This window comes from Schistocerca cancellata, chromosome 9 (assembly GCF_023864275.1).
Source record: "Schistocerca cancellata isolate TAMUIC-IGC-003103 chromosome 9, iqSchCanc2.1, whole genome shotgun sequence".
NCBI lineage: Eukaryota > Metazoa > Arthropoda > Insecta > Orthoptera > Acrididae > Schistocerca > Schistocerca cancellata.
In genome coordinates this window covers 516196359-516223882 of record NC_064634.1, presented here as the reverse complement: position 1 = coordinate 516223882, position 27524 = coordinate 516196359, and the positions used below count along the sequence as shown (strand labels likewise).

The following is a 27524-nucleotide window of genomic DNA, read 5'->3' as shown; positions in this document are numbered from 1 at the left end:
CATAGGGTCTGACCCAACAGTTACATAATCACTGTTCAGCCTTTTACATCAGCACGACTACCACCCAGTTATCAGTCAGAATGAACAGGCATAGGCAGAGAGTGTATATAGGCAACACACAATATCCTGTTGCAGAGCACGCTCTACAACATGGCAGTCATGACCTCGGTGCCTGTTTCACCACACATGCCGTCTGGATTCTTTCCCCAGATACCAGTTTCTCAGAACGCCGCAGGTGGGGACTAGTGCCACAACGTGCCCTTGGTTCTAGCCACACACCTGGCCTTAAATTGTGTTAATTTCTTCGTTAGTAACTTCTCTTTTCTTCACACCATTTTAGTTTCCTACATCTTTCACTGTCTTACCTGCCTATTTTTCACTGCCCCCCCCCCCCCTCCCCCGCTCCCACCTCTGTTACGTACAATGCACTTAGCTTTTGACTCTTATTAATTCATGCACGATGTTTAAGCAATAATCTCTGTCTTCCATATTACCCTGTCTACCATCTTTAAGCTCTCAGGTTTTTAAATTTCGTCTGATACAGTCCACAACAATCAGTCTTTCCTTCTCATCTGATGCAGTATGTCTCCCCTGAACCAGGGTTCTGGGTGAGTTTTCCAAACTGTAGTCCTTTGTCTAAGCCTCTCCAGTCCTTTTCCTTCACCTCTCTTCCTTCCCCTTCAACTCTTCTGCTAGAAGAAGGAGCCACTGGCTCCTAAAGCTTGCATAAGGTAAACCTACCTACCTACCTACCTACCTACCTACCTACCTACCTCCCTCCCTCCCTCCCTCCCTCCCTCCCTCCCTCCCTCCGTGTGCACTGCACACATTCTGCCACTGCTTGGATTGCAGGTGGTATTTCCAATAGGACCAAAATCTAAGACTAAGGCCCAGTTAGTGATTGTAAAGGATGATCATGCTTTGTGTGAGGCAGATTTTGATTATATCCTGTGCATTTGCGCCATGTCTTGTCAGTCAGACCATCGGAACCATGGATTTGCCAGTGGATAGAACATACGTGTCACACACGCCTGCAACAGTGTAGCTGATTTGCAGTTGCTGAATATTTCCATTGTACTAGTCATCCTCTGGAACATAACACACAGATTCTGGCACGTACTTCTAGTTACTAGGATAGTTTACTTTAAGGATTCTGTTGTAATTAAACTAGCAAGTGTCCTTAGCTTAAATTCTGTCTGGAATCCTGCTCGCTCCCTGGTAAAACTACATATGGAGGGAGTTAGCATTAATTGCTCACCTATTGTGAATTACTATTTCACAGCTGATAAAATGTAACTTTGTGTGATGGTGCTAGTTGTTTTACAGTGATTATCTTTCTGCACACACAATCTTTTGTTTCCTGTTTGGCATAGCAACTGAGGGTTTAAGTTACTGCACGCAGCAATCTCATTTTGTTTGAGCCATTACTTTGCTGTATTCCAGTGAGTTTGATACACTTAGAGTACCTCAAATTTAACAAATTTAATGATGTTACACAAAGTTCCTGATTACAAAGTACTTTCCTTGCTCCTACTGCACTTGCATGCATCTCAAAAAAGAGAGCAATAACACAAATGAGAGACAGATTCTGTTACATCAGAAATGTTAGTTGTTTTTCTCCCACATTTATAATTCAGTTAAATATATCATTTCCAGTGCTTTTATATTACTGTGCACTTTTGTATTCACTGCTCCTTCTGTGACTGGAACAGTGCAACATACACACTGCTGCACACTCCACAGTGAATCTGAGAGTATATGCGTCTATTGGTTTCTCCAATTCTAACAGTTGATGTCTTACCAAATGGGAACTGTTAAATAGAAGTGTGTGTTTTCCCCTCTCAGTTTATAGGTGGTGGCTCCATCTATGAGGTACAGTCACAAAGCATATCGTTTGTAGGCCTCTGTGTGAACTGTTATTCACGTCATTTTATCTGCTCAATTGCTAAGGGGTAGATGTGTAAGAGGCTAAGGAATATTCATAGTTTCTGCTGTGAGGGTCAGTTCTAAAAGTTTTATAAACAGGTTTCCAGAGGATGTACATTCTTTGCTTCAAGTGTTTGCCAATCAAGTTTCTCAACATTTTAGTGGAACTCTTCTGCTAATCAAGCACCTTCCCTTGTATGTATTCAGTGTCCTGTTAGGCTGACCGGAAATACCGTAGGTCCCGTACACTTAAGCAATAGTTGAGTAAGGACTATATAAATGTTCACTATTCAGTTTCCTTTGTAGACATGCATAGTTTCCCAGTTTTCTCCCAACAAATTTCCTTCATGTACAACTAAATCTGTATAGTAGTTCCACTAAATATATCTACAAATTTTCAAATTTCTCTATTCCTCCTTTATTTCTTTTATTGTTTGTTCAATATACAGATTGTATAATATTGGTGATAGGCTGCAACCAAGTTGTGCTTGCTTCTCAATTACAGGCACCCCTTCCCCCAGTTCATGCCACTTAACAGTATTTTGAAAATGCAATGGTTTACAGCTCTTAGGAAATGGTGAAAACCCATGAATGCTGCACACAGCTTGCAGTGTTCTGCTGGTTCTTATCTGTGATCTGGGATAACAAAGTAAATTCTGACTGGAAACTAAGATTTTCTATTATTCAATCTTACTCGCCTTACTATTTCAGCACACTCACAACCTCTTCCAATTGAACTTCATTTCCTGAAGTGCTGCAGTTACTGCTGAAAGTTAAGTGTAAAAATCCAACATCCAATCCTCAAAATAAATACAATGCTGATGATAATCAATATATAGTATATTGTACTCATGTGTACAGTGACTCTTAATTGTAATGTTGTTTTAACATTTTAATGTTTGGAGAATCACAATTACATAGAAAAGGACTATGTTCACGAATGGTCTCTTGTTAAATGGATTCCAATTGAGTGAATGTATAATAAGTTTTCTCTTATCACTGTGACATTATAGGCATTGTCACAGCTGCTCTTCCTGTGTGGCTTGCACAATATATCGAAGGACATGTGGCATTGTGAAGGTTTCTAGGTTGGTTGTATGTTGCCATCAGTGTGTACCAATGTGCGCCATAACTTGCCACTCCAAATGACATTTTCCACATTTTCAGCACTGAATGATTGTGTTACTCCATCAAACTTATGCTCTGTGATATGACGACAAGAGGTTTGTGTGTGGTAGCACTCGATTCTGTACATCAGAAGCAGATCCAGGTGGTTACCAGTTATTGTTGTCCAGCATCTAATCAGTGAGTGATTCGCTGCTTTTCAGCTGGCCCATCAGCTGTTATTGTACTGTTATCTTACGTATCATCATTATATAGAAACAGTGAAAACAATAAATTTTTACAAAATAATTTAATTGAATGGATAAAAATTGTACTCGCCAAGTGGTGGCAGAACAAACACGTAAATGAAGGTTGTAATTGTCCAAGCTTTTGGAGCCAGTGGCTCCTTCTTCAGGGAGAGGGGTTAAAGAGTAAGGAAGAGGGGTGGCAGAAAAGGACTGGAGAGGTCTAGGAAAAGGCATAGATTTTGGGAATGTGGCTCCTTCTTCAGGGAGAGGGGTTAAAGAGTAAGGAAGAGGGGTGGTAGAAAAGGACTGGAGAGGTCTAGGAAAAGGCATTGATTTTGGGAATGTCACCCAGAACTGTGGGTCAGGGGGCACTTACCGCACGGGATGAGAAGTAAACACTGATTCTGTCTTTCCTTGCATCCTAAGCCATCTTCGGTCTTTCCTTGTAAAAAAAGTCTTTCATTTTGGCCAAACCCTTCTTAAGTCTTTCCTTCTCATCCCGTGTGGTAAGTTTCCCCCGACCCGCAGTTCTGGGTGACTTCTGAAATCTACCCATTTTCCTAAACCTCTCCAGACCTTTTCCATCACCCGCCTTCCTGCCCCTTCACCCCTTCTGGCTGAAGGAGGAGCCACTGGCCCTGAAAGCTTGGCGAATTACAACCTTCTTTTATGTGTGTGTTCTGCCACCACTTGGTGAGTAGATTGCATCATTATATATGTGTGCACAAAACATTAAACCCAATTCATAGTGCTCGTAAGTAGCTACCATAAAATTACAGTGTCAAAATTAGAGAGGAAAAAATGCATGTATAACAATTATAAACCACTATATGACTGTACAGGCCTGGTACTTACTCTATTATTCACAGTTACAAGAGGAACAACAAAATGCAATATTACATAAGATTAGAAACTCCCAAATATTAAAAAGATTAGCCCTATACTTAGAGAAAGAACACCATATGAAGTAAACCATAAATTATATTCAAAGTCTCTATATATAAATGAAGAAGGCTTAGTTTAGTTTTCGTTATGTCATGTTCCATAGATTATTTTATCAGTATGATGTGGAACAAGTCGGATTACAAGATATATACACACACATGAATAGTGCTAATATTAATATTACTGAAATTTTTAGTTCTACACATGCAACTACATTTAGAGGTATGATTCTTATTCTCTCTCTCTCTCTCTCTCTGTGTGTGTGTGTGTGTGTGTGTGTGTGTGTGTGTGTGTGTGTGAGAGAGAGAGAGAGAGAGAGAGAGAGAGAGAGAGGGAGTAGGAGTAGTTGTCCAAAAGAAATGATTTTAAGCTAGATTTAAAACCTGATCTGCTATCTGCCAAACACTTTATGTTGTTGTGCAAATGATCAAAGGTTTTTGTTGCTGAATAATGTACTCCTTTTTGAAAAACTGACATCTTCAATAATGGATAGGCAAGGTCATTTGTCCCTCTAGTGTTGTACGTATGAACATCACTGTTCTTCGCGAATTGAGATGGATTATTTGTAATGAATTTTATTAGCGAATATATGTACTCTGATGGTGCAGTTAAAATACCTAACTCCTTGAAAAGATGCCAATATGACCTTCTTGGGTGAACACCACTAATTATTCTCACTGCTCTCTTTTGTGCAATCAATACTTTGTCTAAATGGTAAGTTACCCCCAGAAAACTATTTCATAAGACATTATTGAGTGGAAATTTGCAAAGTTTGTTTGGAGACTGATCTGTTTATTACAAAGACTAGCGATTAAATGAAGAGCGAAAGAAGCTGAACTTAGTTGTTTGAGAAACTCTGTAATATGCTTCTTCCAGTTCAAATTGTCATCAATGTCAACACCCAAAAATCTGGAGAAATCTACCCTGTTAACTGAGCCCTGTTCATATGCTACATAAATTGTCCGTATGACTCTATTCGGTGTACAGAACTGGATATAGTGTGTTTTTCCAAAATTAAGGGAGAGTCCATTTTCTGAGAATCACTTAATAATTCTTTGAGACATCCTTAACAATATCTTCAACTGTTTTTTCTGGAATGGGATTTATTATAACACTCATGTCATCTGCAAAAAGTACTAGTTCTACTTGCTGAAAGTTAAGTGAGAGGTCATTCATATGAATAAGGAACAGCAGAGGACCTAAAATTGAACCCTTTGGGACTCCCTTTGTAATAAATCCCCATTCACTAGAATTACCACCCTCCCAACATTATTTGTGCTATTCAGCACAACTTTTTGCTTTCTGTTCATTAAGTATAATTCAAACCAGCTGTGTGTATAGCCTTCAGTTCCATAAAACCTGAGTTTTTCTAATAGTGTGACATGATCCACACAGTCAAATGCCTTGGAGAGATCACAAAAAAGCAACTGGCGATGATTTATTATTTAGGGCTTGTACTATTTGATGGGTAAATGTGTAGATAGCATTCTCAGTCAAGTAACCCTTCCGGAATCTGAACTGTGACATGCTAAGTAAATTATTTTCACTTAAATGTGAGACTACTCTTGAATACATAACTTTTTTCGAATATTTTAGAAAATGAAGTCAGCAATGAGATTGGTCTATAATTATTTAAGTCACTCTTGTCCCCTTTCTTATGAACAGGTTTGACAATTGTGTATTTCAATCTGTCTGGAAAAATTCCCTGTGCCAGTGAAGCATCACATATATCGCTAAGGACTCCACTTATTAAATTAGAACAACACTTCAGAATTCTGTTAGAGACTCCATCAACACCCCATGAGCTCTTGTTTTTCAGTATATTTATAATTCTCTTAATTTCAGTGGGGGATGTTGGTGCTATTTCTAAAGGCCTAAAGTCCTTCGAATGACATTTTAACACATTTTTTTGCTTCTTCAACTGAACCCTTTAACCCTCATTTTGCTGCTACATTCAGAAAGTGATTGTTAAAAATACTTGTAACTTGTGAATTATCACTCACATCCTCATCATTTAGCTTTATTGCTATGGTATGCTCTGCACTGACACGCTGCCCCGTCTCCTGTTTCACAATATTCCATATAGTTTTAATCTTATTATCCGCATTATTAATTTTGGTCAGAACACATAAGCTTCTTGACTTATTAATGACTTTCCTTAAAATATTACATTATCTTTTGTAGTAAGCAAGTAACGTAGGATCCTGACTTATTCTGGCCTGTCCAAATATTTCCCTGTTCCTCTTACACAATATCTAAATTCCGTTAGTAATCCATGGATTACTCGACTTTGTAATGGCGTTTTTGGATAACGTTTCAGGAAAGCAACTCGCAAATATTGAGGCAAATTTACAGTGGAATAAATTGAATTTGGCATCAGCATCATTTTCTGTATATACTTCATCCCATTCTACCTCTTCTAGGCTGCACTTTATAAAGCTCTCTATCCTGTTTGCATAATAAGCCTCCCTGCCTTGTATGAACCTGCCTGAATCCTGTAAGGTGCTATATGTGTTATTTCCATTAACTGTGCGTCATGATCACAGGGTGTATACGACCCGGGACAACCGGGAAAAACCTGGGAATTTTTTAGAGTTCCGGGAATTTTTCGTTGTTTTAGTTTTCAGTTAAATTTTTGTAATTTTGACTGGTAAGAACCAATACTCTGACAAAAGATATTTCTGTATCCCGCTACTGCAGAATAATACTGCAGCATTAAAATATGAACAATAGAAAAAAAAATTAAACCTAAATTGCAAAGGAAATGCACCATATAAAACAACACAGTGCTCTTACAAGTGTCTGCCAGCAGCAAAATGTCAGTGGCTTTTGGAAGACTATGCAGTGCCTCATAACACCAAATTGCTTTCAATGAGAGTGACGTCACAAACTGTTTACATTAGACTCATTTAATCAGTTACGAGCGGGCTCATGCACACAAGCAGTTGAGTCGCGTAAGAGTAGTACCTTCTCCCGCTTCTGGCTACAAAAATGTGGCTGTTGGCTGTGTAACCAGCAGTAGCAGCAACCAGCCACATGGTATCCGGAAAAATTTTACTGGCACGCCCAAGCTGCTAGATTCACGGGTTTGCTGCAGGCCCGGATCTAGTGGGGAGTGGGGGCAAACCCCGGGGTATCTGAACCGGGCGGCAATTTTGGGGGGAGGGGGCAGATTCATATTCTTTAGGGGGGGGGGGGGGGGAACCTTGTTTCACAAAGCGCCTAGCATCCTGCGCCCGTCGGTCTATAGATTATTATATGATTTTGAAACGCATCGCTGCTGCTTTTTGAAAACAATATAAGTTGATTTTTGAAAGCGTGCATAGTTTTCATGATGTCTCTGCCAGGGGAATCCTCGTCACATCTAGAAATAAACTTTCCTGCAGACAAAACGGGATGGTACTATACGAGCTGAGCAGAATTAAAGCTGAACCGGTGAATGCTAACTGCTGCTTGTTTATGTGGTTGATTTGTCTTGCGAATGTCCAGCCTTGTTATAATTACTAGTGAAATCCATAGATTCAAACTACCAGAGTGGAAATAAATTACTTACAGGCAAGAAAGATTACATATTATCTTCTTGGTGTATCCAAGAAAGTGAAATTTTGACAGAAATTTTTTGGCCAGATCGCTAGACTAGACAGGGCCAGTTGTAGTCCTGGGCTGGCAGTCGCTTAAGTTCCATTCTGGGAGTAGTGCTGAAAACGCATTGTATGAGCACTAATAACGCCTAACGGGACAATAATTGCTGGACAACTAAACTGTGATTGTGGCAGTGTTAGTAAAGTTAACTGGAGAATGAGTTTTGACAGTGGTAGGAATAGTTACAGAATTAGTGATGACAAGACTGTTCGTTAGAATGAGGGAGGAGAAGAAACAGGGACATCACACAAATTATGGAAGAATATTGACAATTCCAAATTTATATAAAAATTTCTTTCTACTACTTTTCGGTCTCATGCATGAGAAACTGGGGCATATGAATGAAATGTGAAACTATTTCCTAACGTAAAGCTTTTTGCCTGTAGTAGGCCAAATAGGTATTTCGTGAATTATATTCTGACGTATTATAAAAATGATCATTATTGCCAAAACAGTCTTGCTTATTTTGTGTGTATTACAATTGCTGCAACATTAGAAATGGCTATTTTGTTTTCTCCAGCATAGAGTGATAAAATAGGTGTAATCAGATTGAGAAACCACACAAGTCTTGGGTACTATTTGTATAACAGCTTTTTCAGTATTAGACAACAACATTTCTATTTTTCATGTAGCAAGATGTTTGGCGAACTTCAATAAGGTAATAGTTCTTTTGCAGAAAAGGAAGCACGCCATGTAAAACTGTAGCAAGATTAGAGAGAAAAATTGCTGGGACCTAAGGATTGAAGAAATGTTTACTGTCTTGCCTGTCTCTTGTCTTTGCTGGTTTTAGGTGTCCTATATTTAGTTTTATGTTGCACAGAAGAGCAAGTTATTGGCTAATAGGCAAGAAAGAGTCCAGATTTTCTGAAGAGTTCTTGTTCTCCTGGTTACAAATAATGCTATCCGGTATTAATTGCGAGGGCTTTTTTTACAACAAAAAAAAAGAGGGGCAGGATGTCTAACCGGCAGACTGGGAGCAGGAGAGACGCTACAGGACATTTTAATTTCCATCGTCCTGAAATAGTTTGATGGCATCCATTACAAAATATACACGTTTGAGTTCCACGGAGCGAAATACAGTGACATGCGGTGTGACAATGTTGTTTGAAGATGGGTGGAACCGCACTGCAGACTTAAGACCAAATAATGTGTCTTACATTTCCTCGAAGATATATGTTTTATGTATCAGACTCTTCAGAAAGATGTGTGCTACAAAATTAACTTATTTTTTAAAAGTCCTTTTTTTCCGCAGAGTAGCCTGAGTTATAGTGTGTGTGGGGGGGGGGGGGGGGGGTGTAAGGTAGTCTCCACGTGACTCTTTTTACATTTAGTGATTTTTCTGTTTCCTCGTTGTTTATTACTCTCATGTCAAATGAAAACAAGACGGATTTCTGTGGCTGGGAGCTATTAAGTGAATTAAAATACATTCACATAATTACGGAATGCTAAAATATGTTACTAGTTTCAGATTTTATTTTATTTCCACCTTTCTGACAGTCAAGTGTTAATCGCCTTGCAGAACAATGAAGTTATTTTTGTCGGTTTGATAAATAAATTTGGCTTTTATTAAGCTTTCCTGCTGAGGCAGTCAATTTATTCCACACTGTTGGCCAGTTTCAACTGTTCGCTGCATTTCAGGTGCACGTTTTCATCTTCTAGCACGTATGGCATTTTTTTTTTCCCCTGAGTATCATTTTTTAAAGTGCCGGGAAATTCTACGTTGCTGTATAAAACCATATCCTTTTAAAGGATAAGTTTTACAGTTCTAAGGGAAAGTATACTGTCACTTAACATGGCAAAAGTGTGTTTTCACCCAGGAGAAAATGTATTTTCACTTCTGAGAAAATTTATTTTTAACTGGTAGATCCTGGAAAAATCTGGGAACTTTTTTACCTTGTCCGCATATACACCCTGGATCAGATAACCCATTAACAACTGGGTACACATTAATTGTTTCTGCTTGCGCACTGCCTATGAAAATGTTATCGATAAGTGACCTACTATCCTGCTGCACACGAGTTGGAAAATTTACAACAGATACTAGATTGAAACAACCAAACAAAGATTTTAGCTAATTTTTCCTATCCATATCTTTCAAGAAATATACATTAAAATCACCACAAACCACTAACTGCTTCTTCTTGTCTGACAGGTAGCTGAATAATGCCTCAAGATTTTTCATGAATAGCTGAAAGTTACCTTGAGGAGATCTGTAGATCGTTACAATTAGTGTAGAAGTATATTGCAGTAGCAACTCATAAGCACATACTTCAAGGATCTGATCTACACAAAAACTATTTGTTTCAATATTTTTGACTTTGTGTCCAGTTTTTATATAATTAGCAACTCCTCCTTTTTCCATGTTGACTCTACATGAATAAGATGCTGATCTGTAATCCCTTAAATTTAACTTCTCCATCCCTGCAGTTACAAGGTGTTCAGAGAGACACAAAACATCTATACTTTCAGAATTTACCCCATTTTGTAGGCATACAAAAAGCTCATCTATCTTATTTTTCAGTCCTCTAATGTTCTGATGAAACACACAGATTTTATTTCTTTGGATACTGCTACAGACATCATGGCACTGTTCTGTTTTAATCTCTTTCAATACTCTCTGTCTGTAACCTGACTCTAACCTAAAAAAATGTGTCCTTCTGACTCCAGTAATCACAGGTATTTTGTCTTGTGTGCATGTGGCCCCTCTTACATTTTCTGCAAGATGATCAACTAATCTATCCTTCCCCCTCCTATTCAGGTGCAGGCCATGACTAGTGTAACCCCACCTCCCAATTGCATCAACAGGCACAGCACAGATTTGAGATTTAAGCTATTGTGCATATGGTGACAACTCTTGTGAACACCTATACTGCATTATGTGGTATAACAGCAACCAGTAACAATATGTACAGTTTGTATTTTGGTTTTCTGTTGTATGCAGACACCAGAAGATGGTCTGGCAACAACTGAAACCAGTTGTGTGATAAATTTTGGAGTCATACAGCTGCTTGCAATCATGAGTTTTAACACTACTCTGGTTTCTATACAAATTGTGGATAACATTTTCTTCTTTTGTATACCATTGCAACCTTCAGAATCTGAAAGCATGTAATCCAATAAACATTGTCAAATGCTTTTTATAAATTTGAAAGTGCTATAAATATAGGCTTTTCTTCTCAACTTCTAAGATAATATGAAGCTTCTGGTTACCAACTAAAACAATTTATAATACTCACATTTGAAATTGTCTTCAGTGACAATTTCGCAGTTTTACTTCATTTTTTATGCTGACAAAAATGATTTAATTTATTTCAGAATTTTCATATTTAAGGTAGTGTTCAGATTTTATTGCCAACTGCTATTTTACTATTTGTTACAGCGTGATCGTTCATTGATCAATCTCCACTTGATACACACGAGTTACTTCTTGTTTGTGATGGCCATGACCCTGATATGCTATGCCATTATCAAAGGAAAGCCAAAGCAAAAGACTATTATCATAGAAAAGGTAAATAAATGTCTCAGTTTAATGAGAATAATTATAGCCTGTGAAATGTTTAACATAATTTTGTAGTTTGTGCAGTATTTGAATAATTTGATTTACTAACTTCTTGTTTCTTTCTAGATGTAAAAAGTGTTGTTTTTTTATTGTGTTTGGCACAACAATGCCTTGCACTGCGTGTATTCTCTCTCTCTCTCTCTCTCTCTCTCTCTCTCTCTCTCTCTGAAATCACCAGAGGATTATGCTATTCATATTTTCTCTCTGCTGTAGTATTTTCATCCCAGCTGCATGTCATCTCTCATTTTCTTTCAATTAACAGCAGGTATTAGAGCAAAATTAAAGGAAATATAGAAAATGATAGTTCTGGAAAAAACTCAAATATAAGAGAAAATCAAACCAATGAACTATAAGAGACTTTACGCACACTAAGCAGTATATTTCACACTGATCCTAGAATTTAAATGCATTATGGTATTTGGAAGTCACTGTATTGTGGAGAAAAGCACATTAAATAACCAAATAGTCAAGCAGAAGTATTAACAGCAAAAGGAAAAATACAACTCAGTTGATTTTAAAAACTGAACAGAATTCTGAGAAACTGGGACAGTAAAAATTTAGTCTTTATTATAATAAATGTATTTCTGAAAAATTCAGTGCTATTTTTCAGCAGCATTTTCTCTGTTTTTGGTGTTACATTGAAAAATAATATATCGTTGTTTTTATGTGCAGTGAAACCCCACTTTCACATTTTTCAAGGGACTTCATAAAAATGGTTTACTTTGCAGGAAAATGTAAAATGCGTGAAATAATGTGTTAAGCTGTAAAAGTTACTTGTAGAGTAGCCCTTGCATCTTTGCTCTTTGTGTATGATATATGTACTTTTTTGTCATCAATCTTCTGACTGGTTAGATACAGCCTGCCACGAATTCCTCTCCTGTGCTAACCTCTTCATCTCAGAGTAGCACTTGGAACCTATGTCCTCAATTATTTACTGGGTGTATTCCAGTCTTGTCTTCCTCTCTCTTATCAGTCCACCTAATTTTCAACATTCGACTGTAGCACCACATCTCAAATGCTTCGATTCTCTTCTGTTCCGGTTTTCCCACAGTCCATGCTTCACTACCATACAATGATGTACTCCAGATGTACATTTTCAGAAATTTATTCCTCAAACTAAGGCCAATATTTGATATTAGTAGACTTCTCTTGGCCAGGAATGCCCTTTTTGCCATAGCGAGTCTGCTTTTAATGTCCTTGCTCCGTCCGTCATTGGTTATTTTACTGCCTAGGTAGCAGAATTCCTTAACTTCATTGACTTCGTGACCATCAATCCTGATGTTAAGTTTCTCACTGTTGTCATTTCTACTACTTCTCATTACCTTCGTCTTTCTTCGATTTACTCTCAATCCATACTATGTACTCATTAGACTGTTTATTCCATTCAGCAGTTCATGTAATTCTTCTTCACTTTCACTCAGGATAGCAATATCATCAGCAAATCGTATCATTGATATTCTTTTATTTTGAATTTTAATTCCACTTCTGAACTTTTCTTTTATTTCCATCATTGCTTCCTTGATGTACAGATTGAACAGAAGGGGCGAAAGGCTACATCCTTGGCTTACACCCTTTTTATGTTATATGACCCATCTTCCTTACAGCTTACCCCTACTTTTTTCAGAATTTCGAACATCTTGTACCATTTTACATTGTTGAATGCTTTTTCCAGGTTGACAAATCCTATGAACATTTCTTGATTTTTCTTTAGTCTTGCTTCGATTATTAACCACAACGTGAGAATTGCCTCTCGTGTGCCTTTACCTTTTCTAAAGCCAAACTGATAGACGTCTAGAGCCTCCTCAGTTTTCTTTTCCATTCTTCTGTGTATTATTCTTGTAAGCAACTTGGATGCATGAACTGTTAAACTGATTGTGCTGTGATAATTCTTGCACTTATCAGCTCCTGGCGTCTTCGGAATTGTGTGGATGATGTTTTTCAGAAAGTCAGATGGTATGTCGACAGACTTGTACATTCTACACACCAACGTGAATAGTCGTTTTGTTGTCAGTTCCCCCACTGATTTTAGAAATTCTCGTGGAATGTTATCTATCTCTTCTGTCTTATTTGATGTTAAGTCCTCCAAAGCTCTCTTAAATTCTGATTCTAATACTGGATCCCCTATCTCTTCTAAATCGATTCCTGTTTCTTCTTCTATCACATCAGACAAATCGTCTCTCTCAAGAGGCTTTCAGTGTATTGTTTCCACCTATCTGCTCTCTCCTCTGCATTTAACATTGGAATTCCCATTGCACTTTTAATGTTAGCACCCTTGCTTTTAATGTCACTGAAGGTTGTTTTGACTTTCTTGTATGCTAAGTCTGTCCTGACAATAATTTCTTTTTTGATGTTTTCACATTTTTCCTGCAGCCATTTCGTCTTAGCTTCCCTGCACTTCCTATTTATTTCATTCCTCAGCGAATTTTATTTCTGTATTCCTGAGTTTCCCGGAACATTTTTGTACTTCCTCCTTTCATCAATCAACTGGAGTATTTCTTCTGTTACCCATGGTTTCTTTGCAGTTACCTTCTTTGTACCTATGTTGTCCTTCCCAACTTCTGTGATGGCCCTTTTTAGATATTTCCATTCCTCTTCAACTTTACTGCCTACTGAGTTATTCTGTATTGCTGTATATATAGCCTTAGAGAACTTCCGTATCCCACTTCTTTGTGCATTGATTCTTCCTGACTAATGTCTTAAACTTCAGCCTATTCTTCATCACTACTATATTGTGATCTGAGTCTATATCTGCTCCTGGGTATGCCTTACAATCCGGTATCTGATTTCAGAATCTCTGTCTGACTATGATGTAATCTAACTGAAGTCTTCCCGTGTCACTCGGCCTTTTCCAAGTATGCCACCTCCTCTTGTGATTCCAGAACAGAGTATTCACTATCACTAGCTGAAATGTGTTACAGAACTCAATCAGTCTTTCTCCTCTCTCATTCATTGTTCCTAGCCCATACTCTCCTGTAACATTTCCTTCTACTCCTTCCCCTACAACTGCATTCCAGTCCTCCATGACTATTAGATTTTCATTCCCCTTCACATACTGTATTACCCTTTCAATATCCTCCTACACTTTCTCTATCTCTTCATCTTCAGCTTGCAACGTCGGCATGTATACCTGAACTATCATTGTCGATGTTGGTTTGCTGTCGATTCTGATAAGAACGACCCTATCACTGGTCTGTTGACTGTAACACACCCTGCCCTACCTTCCTATTCATAACTAATCCTACACCCGTTGTACTATTTTCTGCTGCGGTTGATATTACCTTATACTCATCTGACCAGAAATGATTATCTCCTTTCCATTTCACTTCGCTGGCCCCTACTCTATCTAGATTGAGCCTTTGCATTTCCCTTTTCAGATTTTCTAGTTTCCCTATCACATTCATGTTTCTGACATTCCGTGCCCTGACTCATGAAACACTATCCTTCCATTGGTTATTCATTCTTTCTCTCATGGTCACCTTTGCCTTGTTAGTCCCCTCCCGGAGATCTGAGTGGGGGGGCTGTTCCGGAATCTTTTGCCAATGGAGAGATCATCATGACACTTCTTCAGTTACGGACCACATGTCCTGTGGATACACGTTACACATCTTTAATGCAGAGGTTTCCATTGCCTTCTGCATCCTTATGCCATTGATCATTGCTGATTCTTCCACCTTTCTTGGCAGTTTTCCACCCCTAGGACAAGAGTGTGCCCTGAACCTTTGTCCGCTCCTCTGCCCTCTTTGACAAGGCTGTTGGCAGAATGAGGGCGACTTCTTATGCTGGAAGTCATCTTCTGCCTATGTGGATTCTTAATTAAAATTTAAGCAGCAGTGGGATTTGAACCTGGGACCAAAGAAGTTTGGATTATTAATCAAAGACGCTACCCCTGGACCATGGGAAGCAATATGTACATAATAGGCATCAAAATCCTTGTCAGGGATTTGTTTACTATCTAATAAAGGTTTATTATTTAACAAAAACTGCAGATGTAACTGGAACTGATGGCTGGCTGGGAATTAGCAACATTTGACTCAATTTCATATGTCATAATCGGTTTTTTTTTTTAAAAGCATGCAGCTGTCATTAATTATTTAAATAATGAAACACTGCAGTAGTTACCCCCCCCCCCCCTTATTATTATTATTATTATTATTATTATTATTTTTTTTTTTTTTTTTTTTTAAGCACAATGTTTTGAGAATTTTTTCCCCGTCAAGTGCAATTATGTACATAAGTATTTTCTGGGGTGTTGGCATGTGTGTTGTTCTGCGTATCTTGCACTGTAGTAGTCTTTTGAGGTTATTGTGTACTGTGCCTCCTCAGTTATGTGGAAATCCAAACATGCAAACTATCACTCACATTCTTTGTTTGTGTAACTTTAATAAAACAAAAAATAAAAATCGTAAAAACTTCACTTAACAATGAGAATAAGTTCTTGAAACATGGTTTGCTCAGCATGAAAAAATACATAATAGGTGCTGTTTAAACCAGAAACATTTGAGCAACACAAAGTGAGTGATTACGTCAGCTAGCAGTACAAGTGGCCAAATCATGACACACACTAAATATGATTCGACAAAGGTGTCACAATGATCACAACAATGACAAAACTATGTATGCACAGGAAAGACAGTTTGGAAATGCTTGGGATTGATCACAAGTTCCTTATCCAAACAAATCTAGTTACTGCCATCAGTTACCACACTGAGTAGAGCTTGAGAGTGGCAGGAGATTTGGCATGAAATGTTCAACTTTTACATGTTTATTGGTTCAAATCTGCTGAGGGAAGTGCCCTGGTGTCAAGAAACTTAATCATGTAATGTTTGTAAACACTACTTGACAGCCGATATTATACCAGCATTATTTTCTGTCAGTTTTTTCTCCAAGAATATGTTTTTATAATGTATAAATCACAGAAAAATTATAAGTTTGTTTATGCAAAATCATGTGCAAATTAACATTGTGCATGTAAGAAATTTGATAGGAGCAATAAAAAACGTTCGTAAATGGCATGGGAACTTTAATTCCAGGCATGTAAATGTGGGGTTATACTTTATTTTAACAAAATTTGTACCACATTTATCTAGAAAACTGTTCCTTACACCTAGATAATTTAAGGAAAAATAATGTAAACTAAGTAGGTCTCCAAGTTAACACTTCTGACTCTTTTCCCAAATGAAATTTTATCCTGAGAAATTGTCACAAAAATAAACTGGGATTGAGGAATTTCATGAGAACATCAACCACTTAAGCATGAAATCTTAGCTAATAGACATACTTACTTGATTTCAGCTAAAATACTGTGTGTTGTGACAGTGTGGTAAGACCTTGTACTCAGTCAGAGGAATGCGATTCAGATCATTGTCATGTTGTCCACTGTAGGTTTCCCATTGTTTCTCTAAATCACTTAGAGCAAATGCAGGGACAGTTCCTTTGAGGAGGACATACACTATGTGGTCAAAAGTATCCGGACACGCCCAGCAACATACGTTTTTCATATTAGGTGCATTGTGCTGCCACCTACTGACAGGTACTCCATATCAGCAACCTCGGTAGGCATTAGACATTGTGAGAGAACAGAATGGGGCACTCCGCGGAACTCACGGACTTTGAATGTGGTCAGGTGATTGGGACTCCTAAACATCCGTAGGTCCACTGTTTCTGCCAACAGTAAAATTCAGAGGTGGCGGTGTTATAGCGTAGTCGTGTTTTTCATGCAGGGGGCTTGCACCTCTTGTTTTTTTGCATGGCACTATCACTGCACAGGCCTACATTAATGTTTTAAGCACCTTCTTGCTTACCACAGTTGAAGAGCAATTCGGGGAGGGTGATTGCATCTTTCAACACAATCGAGCACCTGTTCATAATGTACGGCCTCTGGTGGAATGTTACATGACAATAACATCCCTGTAATGGACTGGCCTGCACAGAGTCCTGACCTGAACCCTATAGAACACATTTGGGATAGTTTGGAATGCCAACTTCGTGCCAGGCCTCACCGACTGACATTGCTACCTCTCCTCAGTGCAGCGCTCCATGCAGAATGGGCTACCATTCCCCAAGAAACGTTCCGGCACCTGACTGAACGTATGCCTGCGTGTGAGTGGAAGCTGTCATCAAGGCTAAGGGTGGGCCAACACCATATTGAATGGTGGGTGCCATGAACTTGTAAGTAATTTTCAGCCAGGTGTCCGGATACTTTTGATCACATATTGTAGGTAACTTCTTTCCCCCATCCCACACTTGTGCTGTCTGTAATGACTTCTTTATCAACTGAACTGTAAACCCTAATTTCCATTTCAGCTAATTTTGTAGCTACTGTCATTGCCAAGTAAGATAAATAACAAACAAAATAGTGAAGTGTGACAACAAAACTAAGTACTTAATGGCACACCAAGTAGTAGCAGAGCAATAATTAATTTAGACAAATAGCTAAATTTATGAGATTGACAACAAGCTCAGATTGGATGGATGGATGGATGGATGGATGGATGGATCATGTGACAGCCATAATACTCCCTCCTAACAATATTCACTATTCTTGACAGCTGTTTTCCAACATTAATTTAGTCAGACACATATGTTTCTTATAGAGTGCAATTCTTGTTTATTGAATTATTTGGTATGAAATGTCAGATGAAAATCTGCATCTAGACAGGAGAAGCAAAGATTTTCACACAGAGTATAGTATAAAGCCCATATTCGCCAACTGCTTCTCGGTCATAATTTTTTATTTGGAAACAGATGAAATGTTATGTTGCTGTTGTTAAAAAAAATATGTGAAGGTACATCAATCAAATATTTTTGCTGGACAACACAGGAAACTATTTCCTCAAAAGTTTGGAACTTCTCATATTTAGATCTGTATTCCTTTGAATTTACAGTGGGGTTGATATTCTAAGAGCATGTGGAAATTCATGATATAAAAAGGAATTGTGAGGGCTCATGTTAGATACGATAAGGAACAGTTAGGACACACAATTATAAATTTAGAAATCCCTATACAATAGTGTTAAGCAGTCATTAGTACATACAAAGATCAGATTGTTGCTCAAAATCTTAATCATATATATTTGGGTATGTAATAGTTGGTAGCTTTTGCTTGTTGATTTCATACTGCAATTTAATATGTGTAGGTAGTGTCATACCTTCTTCTCAGCATGTACCAAAATTGTGTTTGTAAATATACAATTACCTAAAGTGTATATATTTTCCTATTTGAAGATTTAGACTTATAACAAGGTTCTTGTGAATGTCATTGCAAATTGTAATTCTTACATTCCAGGTTCCGCTGGATCCGTAAGCTATAAACACAAGATGAAAAGTCATTTCTCATCAATTTTGGACAGTAACTTGGACTTTTTTGTCTCAGGACTTTGTGCTGCAGGTTCTTAGTCTACACAGCCATTTTGTTGTCTCTAGTTTGGAGATTAAGCACCAACAATGTAAGAAGTCAACAATGTGCTAGCAGTAATTATTCTTTGCGTTTAAAATGTCCTCTTATGGGCCTAACTTGGACAAGAAATTGTCAATAGAGAGAAGTGTATTTAAAGTTATTCTTGTTTAGAAACCTTAATCAGCAAGTTGTTGAACTAGATACACTTGAATAACTGTGCGAATAGTGATGGTATTATTGAGAGCTATTTATGTGAAAATTAATGGAACTGAAGAGGAGTTGCTTATCAACTTTTGTGTAAGTACATGTGTTGTATCATCCTGATTTATTGTTCAGAAATGGCCTTTGTAATCAGACTGTAAGAGCTTTAGCATTGTAAGAATACAGTGTTGGTGTGAACAGTATTACTGTCTTAAGTGGATGTCCTCATTTCTGTGCTACATTTTTAAGTTTTCATGAATTTATTACACGGCAGGGAGAGAGCCGTGCAGTGTATATGTGACTCATCATGTGTGCCATTATGAAATACAATAATAAGATAGTGTGACAAATATTCATTTCCCTAAGTGTTCCGACAAATTCTGTTACTTAATTGTACATAAAAGCAGCAAAATTATGAAATCAATGTAGAAGTTTCACCTTACTTTTTCTCCAAGTGCTGACATTAATATCCAATATGCAAACTATTTGTGACATGGAAACTAATTATCTTCGTAATTGCTGCAAATATGAATATGATGCTCAGAGTTGGTACTAGCATACATTATTGATCCAACAGTAAAAATCCTGTCTTTACAGCTCTCATATTGCCCATCATACTTCCGTTTCTTGTTCTACACATCTACATAAAATTCCACAACTGCCGACAAAAATAAAATATGTAACTAGACCAGAGGAGAAGACACGCCCATATTTATGGCACCTAAATTTCACATAAGGGCATCAAGAGCATGAGTAAGACAAGCACAAGTGCTTTATTTTGTAACTGGAACAGTAAAATTTAGCCAGGGATATAGAATGTTGGCAGAGATTGTAAAATTAAGGAGTAGTGACAGACAGGCAGGTGGATAGGGAGGGAGACAGGGAAAACAACAAGTGTCCAAAATCACAAAGTGTAAGAACAGGTTTCTTTCAACAACGTGGTCGGATATGTGTCCAGGTCACCATCACAGACCAGGAAGGATTGTAGCTAAAAATGCCTCGGAATATCGTCGCAGATTGCACTATCTCACAGTGTCCTAGGTGACCCGCAGTTGCAGCTGCGTGCAATCGTTGGGCCTATTAACATTTTCCTCGGATAAGCAATGTGACAGTGTATTTATTTGAAGTGGGTGGTACCAAGTGTTGTGGCCCAGTGGAAAGACTTCTGAACTTGGATTCAGAAGGTTTGAGGTTCATATCCTCATCTTACTACCGAGATTTAGGTTTTCCATGATTTCCCTAAATTGATTAAGCCAAATGCCAGGGTGGTTCCTTTGAAAGAACCTGGGAGGTGTACATCCCCAGTGTGAACTGGTGCTCTGTCTCCAATGACTCCATTGATGGATGGTACACTAAGCCCTAACCTTCCTGCATTCCATTTTAAGGTCAGTGGTGGCTCTAAGATATCCTGCGCGTCTGTGCCCAAACACGCGTCGAATAATGGAAAGACATGATTGGACTTTGTTTTGTCAGAAGTAACACATGCTGGGACAAACTGGCTTTTTAGTCCTAAAAAAATCACAATGCAAGGTTATCTTGCCAGAAGAGTGGTGGTGGTGGTGGTGGTGGTGGTGGTGGTGGTGGTGCAGTGGTAGGATGACTACTGTGTTACATGCACTCACATCAGTGTTCGTAGGAGTGGTTATCATAGTGAGTATTGCTAGCGGAGGTGGTTGTGATAACATTTAGACAACATTTGATGCAGCCGGATTCACATGACATAGTTGCTGTGGCCTGGCTTACATAACACAAGCGCTGCAAACAGTTATGTTTGGTTCAGATGACATTGGAGAACGGCAAAGTGTCATGATTTTTAATGGTAACTTTTACACATTACAAAATAGCAAGGCAGGCAACAACCAGAGAATTAGTGTCTGGTTTATCAAAAGAATATGTTGTGGCATATGGTCATGTTTCATAATCCATGCAACCCTCATGATGAGTGTTGCAAAAAATAATGTATTGAAAGAAGATCCAATAAATTTACTTGTACAGGCAAAGCATATTCCTCCATCAGATATCAGTTTTGTTGGTTCTTCAGTAGCAGAGAGAAAAAAATCTTAGGTCACTAAAAAGTAACAACTCTTACTGGCTAAGAATTTTATATTTCAGATATGCCCAACCATCACTTAGAAATATTGCCTTTTGGAAGACAATTTGAGAAGGAAGGTAATAGTGAAACTAGTTTATAGTTATTGATATCTTATCCTACAACTGTTCTTAAACTTCTGTCTATCTGGAAAGATAACTAGTGAAAGTGATTCATTAAATATGTTGCTCAGTACAGTAGCTTCATTTGAACAACATGATTCCACTATTTTGTTTTAAATGTTATTAACCCTATGAGCTACTTATTTTCCTGGTTTCATCAGAATAAATTCATGTTATCTCAGATTGATGGAATTCATGTGGTATTGATTATTGCATAAACTGAAGCGCTTTTTTCTTTTGAACTAAGTACAGAGTTTCTCTGTTACAATTAGAAAGATTTTGTTAAAAGGGCTTGTTATATACTGAGTATCATGGATCATTTAGTCTTTATTTTTAAATGCAAGCTTTTTGATTTTCTTAACTATTCTCAGTAATAGAAAATGCCTTCTACAATATGAAAGCCTTAGTGCATCTGTGCTTATCCTGACCATTATATGTAGCTCTCCCTTTCTGCCACATGATACTTCAGTGCCTTTTGTTAACCGCTATTTCTCTGGTACACCACTAGTGTCGTAATTCAGTTTTCATTGACAAACAGTTTTTTTTTATCATAAAACGACTTGGATCTAGATTAGAAGTAAAGTTATATGATACATGTGGTCTTGCAAGGGAAATACCAGAAGTTGGCAATGCAATAGAACTCTCCTGCCCTTCCTTTCTCATAGTTTATGTATGATGCGTATACATAATAGGAATTAAAATATTTGCTGGGGACTTATTATCTAATAAAGATTTCAGTATCTGAATTTTGTTCTGTGTTTAGCTGCTGATGAAACAAACTGGCAACTGACTGGGAAGTAGAAACGGTATTATGAAAAGAATAGATCTCTGCTCATTGTCCTAAAGATGACACAGTGAGTTGCCTGCAGGTACAACGGAAAGACTGTTACATAAAAGCTTTTAGTCAAAGCCCCATGAGTCCTGTCACTTCCTTCCAATTCACATCCCCCCACCCTCATTGTGTTCCACTCTCTGCCAATACACTCACTGGTCTTTCCCCTTCAGTGCTTCTCTTATTCCCCCCCCCCCCCCCCCCCCACACACACACACACACATTGTTTGTTTGTGAAGCATCACAAAAAGTACTTAAGTATTTGCACTTGACAATAAGAACAAAGCCTCAAAAAGTGCTATGCTAATAGAAAAAAATCGTAACCGGTGCAGTGTAAAGTTACTCCAATTAGCCACCACACCAAGTACAATGGTGACAGGAAACAAAGCAAAAATTATTCAGACTTTTACTGATTCAGATCTGCTGAATAGAGCACCTTTGTGTCAAACTTAACCACGTAACACCACCTGGAGGCCAATGTCATGCCAATGTTATTTTATGTTTACTTCACTTTTTTCCTCCACAAGCATTGTTTCATAAAGCATAAAGCACTTGAAAATTATAGGTAAGTTAACCTAAAAACAGGTTCAAATTAACGTTGTGTGGCGTTCGCTGTGTTATTCAGTGGTTTGGTATTTAACTAATTTGTAAATGTAAATGATAATCTTATTTTATTACACTAAGTAATTACTAAATAATTTTTATCCCGGCTAACGATTTGATCAAGTTGCTAAAGAACTCCAAGTTAACGTTGTGTTAAAGTGTTGTCTGTATGTTGTGTAACTGTCGCTAAATCACAGCTCATACAACAGATCCTATACAACTATTGATTATGATGGAAACAGTTATCTTCAGCAAAATGATCATTAAAACCATCGAATATCAGCTGCGCACAACACTGACGTATGTTACCTGAAACAATATTCTTCGCAACAGGTGCGTAATTAATTTCAGCTCCATACATCAGCTAGAAAAGTTTGTTATCGATCGTACTATGAGCACTGTTTTTAAAGAACCAATCTGATTCGAATCATTTTGATTAAAATGAGTTCGGGACCACCGGTGCTTATTTATTTTTACACATTTGTATTACGTTCGGCATTTATGTCTGCGGAGTTGCATAATTTGAATTTGCTGCTGAGATAATTGTTAAGATGGTGGCAGACAATTGATAGAGACTTCCTATTGTTAGAGCAAATAAGTATTTTAAGTGCTTATTAAACTTTACATAAACTCTACTTTCGTATTGTACACTATTTAGACTTCTTCAAGCAAATATTTGATTTGTTTCTAAGGAAAACACAGACAAAAATGCGATACAAATCGCTATCATCATTGGCTGCGCTCCTTGTAGCGGAAAGAAATAATTAACACAGATAATGCTTACTGAGAGAGGAATTAAAGTTACAAATAATTATTCACTCATATTTATAATAATAATGAACTCTAATTTCAAGTGATAATTAACAAATAATTACAATTTCTTAACAGACCTCAGTTTGATATGTGCCCGCAACCTACAAAAGCCAACCAACAAAAGGTAAAAACAAAAGAAGACAAACGCAGATCATAAAAGGAATTTACAATTATCATTGTCTTTGTATGATACACATCGATATGTCCAATTACATCATAGAATATTATATAAATAATTAATATTTATCATCGTTTTCACTATTTTTTTTTTCATATGTCGAATAGATAATGTTTATAACTGTTACAGGCATAATTTCCTCTCGTCACACTGTAGCTAAAATTTATCTTGTGGATGTTGCAATGCCCCTTGGGCTGAGAAAAAAAAATAGTTTATCTATTGTATAAATTTTTTATCAGTCCACGTAGATTTGCTACTCTCAAAATGCAAATGTTTAGTTTCAATGTTGTATTAGACATGATAAAATTATAGTTGAATAGAATACTTTAAATTACTTCAGTGACTGTATTATCTCGGAAACTGCTGCGGATACTTCCAGGATTAACTTATCCCCCCCCCCATTTGGGTTCACTGGATTTGGAAAACCGGGAATAAAACCGTCCAAGGGGCTTCAAGAAAATACAGACACCTACTTTTAACAGTCAGGCTTGACATGAATATAATAAAATATGCTGGAAAATGCAAATTTATGACTGTTGTAAGCATCTGAGATAATGAATGTTTTTTTCATGGTGGTATATCATAAAATTTCCAAAGTCACTCATTTATCGAATGTCATAACAATTTGCTGCTGACGTCGTAAGACCACCCCCGTGTCGAGCCGTTGGAATGCAGACAGGTAGTGGCTGCTGCTGTACCGCAGCTGGCCGAGTCGGTGGGGCGTTGGCTGCCATCGGCTGCATCGTGGTTTGGATCTGCTGCTGGCTAGAAGCCGCACTGCAGCAGGTCTTGTTTCTCCTTTCCCATGTCCCTCAGTGTAAGATGGGTACATGAAATGTCAAAATATAAGCATCAGTGACAAGATAATTACTATTCTCATTCTGTGGAAAAGTTTATTAGTGTCCATTTCACTCATATTCACATGGATGGAATTAGACTGTGTATGCTCTGTATTTTGACACTGTTCAACACAGTGTAGTGATTCACATGTAAGTTTATCACAATATGCACCGTTAATCATACAAGTGTCCATAGTGTGCTTCGTTTTCTTAAGTGGAATGTAAATATTTTCGCGACGCACTGCGTAGCCAACGTTGCATTATTGTTTTGCCACGCGGCTTCAGTACAGTCTGCCACATTAAATTTGGCACGTGGAGACGCTTCATATCAAACTACTAAAGGTCATCAGCTCAAGTTAATTATTAATACAGTCAACAGTACTCAACGTTCATAGCGTTGCTGCTAACTTTGAAACTCCAAGAGCGTTCATAAGGTTATGTGATCAGTTTTTATCACTGTTCATCATTATTCACAATGTAAATCACAGTTCTTCATGCGTCCACTAGTTCCTGTGAAACACGTTTCACTGTTCTGATTGCTGTCAGTAGTTTTCCAGAGTACTTAACAGACAATCTATATGCGTAAGACACTTTTCAAGTAATGAGGTCTGGTACACTTGCACATAAGTTCATATTACTATGACTGAATAACAAAATTTAAAATTTTACACTGTCACATAAACATGAGACAATATAAAACTTTAAGAATCTGCTGCATTATCTTGACCATGAGATCATTACTGGACTGCGCAGATAACAGTACATTTCCATTTTTATTACAGATACATATAAATATATATTTCTATTTTTTATTTGGATTGTTATTTATCATGTTTTTAGGACAGATGTCCATGTTCGGTTTATCTAACCGGAATGTTGCTCGTAAGAGCATTTTAAATGACTTCATAATGAAACCGTGTACGTAAATCAGTACACATTCAGATTTCGCTTAACTATTTATTTATTTATTTATTTTTTTTTTTCATCAGTCACACGGCTCACACACCACCAACACTCGCTACATGTGTGGGACTACATGACTCAATCTTATGAAAATATTTTTGTTATATCCATTCTTGCACACAAACAAATATATTATTTAAGCATTTTAATCATTTCTATCCTACGCGCTCAAGTGTTTATAAAGTTATTTATCCCTTTTGGAGAGAAAATACATTTATTATGGAGATTCTCTACTCCTTGTTCAAATAATTCAAGAACATTACAGTGTAATACTTGACATAAAAGCTTATAAACTAATACATACATAATATTATCAAATTATTACTGCTAATTATTTTACCATGAACATCATATTTGCAATTATGGGGTAGTGCACTTGCACTTCTGATTGGTCCTTTGTATCACTTCGTTTTTCTTAGTCCAGGGGCCGAGTAAGATGTTCTGCAATAGGTCTTGTGCGGATATATGTTAATATTATACTGGTAATCTTTTATGATTCCAGGGCGTTCAGTGAATACTTCGAGGTATCCGGATAGTAATCCTGTCAATTGTCTAGTCTCTGAAGTATTAATGCAAGTTGCCTCCTGTACTTTCTCTTCTATTGTTGTGACGATGTCACTCATGTTGCTGGGTGCATCGTTATTTCGATTTTTGTGACACATCTGTGGGTGCTTATGATCCAACACTAACAACTTCTGTTTGCTGACAGAAAGATTCATTTTTCTCAACAGCGGAAGGTTTGCACCGAACTCCTGATTCAGCATTAATGTTATGGGTCACTGTTGGTACTTAAGTGCACATGTCCCACGTGCGAGATCAATTACAGCTTGCGTTTCCCGAAGGAACTCAAGACTCAGTAGCACCGGTACTGACAAGTTATCCATTAGTAGGAATGTGCATAATAAGCGATCATTTCCCAAGAAACTTCCACCTGTGTCTGGTATTTTATACTCTGTGCCTTTTTTCCCAATGCCCCTATAACCGTACAATTTGCAACCGGCAAAATCGGCAATCTTCTTATCTCCGATACCTTCTTGAAAAACTGTGTGTTCGTAACTGATACATTCACACCTGTGTCGAGCAGAATAGTAGTTGTCACACCATTTACAGCTCCGGTGACACTTACTTGGATATTTTCCCTTTGTGGCTTATCAGAGACAGCAGGTTCATGATATAGCTCATCTTCGATCCTGTTGCCGTCCTGATACCGTATCGTGTTTATTTTCTGTTCCGTCGACCTATTGCCTTCATTGTTGGCCTCGGTCACCTGGCAAAGGCCTACAGGGACCGAAATTAGTTTGTTGGCTTCTGAGTGTTTTGTTTTGCTTCTGAAGGTACCTCCACTATTCTAACATTTTGTGAGTTTTCAGTCTGAGGAGGCCTGCTTGTATCCCACCACGGTGGATATTGATTGCTTGGTATAGGTATAGCCTGTACATAATTTATTGGCTGACCTGAATTGATAGAATTTTGCTGCGGCTGCCAATGACTTGGCCCTGGCTGTCGCCAATATTCACTGTCACCCCACATATTTTTAAGCTTGTCTTTATATGGACTGTCTGACCTATTGTCATTTCGTCTCTTTCGGTTGCTATCGTTATTGTTTGGGTTTTCATTGTGGTACTGCCTCTGATTACCATTCGGTTGTTGGTGTTCTTCGGCCTCTTGATAATTACTGTTATTATTATTAGGATAACAAAAATTTTGGTTGTATGGGTTCCTCCTCCTCCTCCTCCTACTACTACTACTACTACTACTACTATTATTATTATTATCTTCTTTCCTTTCTCAGACCTTAGGTCTGGTTAAAAATGGAAAGTGACGTGGACCTTGATCAAGCGTGACTTCCTTTTAACTGTACGGTATATGTTATATTGCATTTAGGAACTTTCGGGTCATTGAACATGTATCAATAATTACAGATTTTTGTAGTTGTATATATATGTTTGGATGTAGCTGTATTGCATTGATGTACTGGTGGATATTGTGAGGTATGACTCCTGTAGTTGATAGTATAATTGGTATAATGTCGACTTTATCCTGATGCCACATGTCCTTGACTTC

The 27524-nt window shown here is 37.7% G+C and overlaps 1 protein-coding gene across 1 annotated transcript in view; it reads left to right on the top strand.

The window, feature by feature from the left end:
- Positions 1-19373, top strand: part of LOC126100787 (transmembrane protein 248-like) — a 49721-nt gene extending 30348 nt beyond the window's left edge. The window contains exons 5-6 of the mRNA XM_049911409.1: positions 11245-11373; positions 18710-19373. Coding sequence (XP_049767366.1) covers positions 11245-11373; positions 18710-18727 — 147 coding nt within the window. The 3' untranslated portion in view covers positions 18728-19373. The remainder of the gene's footprint in view (positions 1-11244; positions 11374-18709) is intronic.
- Positions 19374-27524: the final 8151 nt, after the last annotated feature.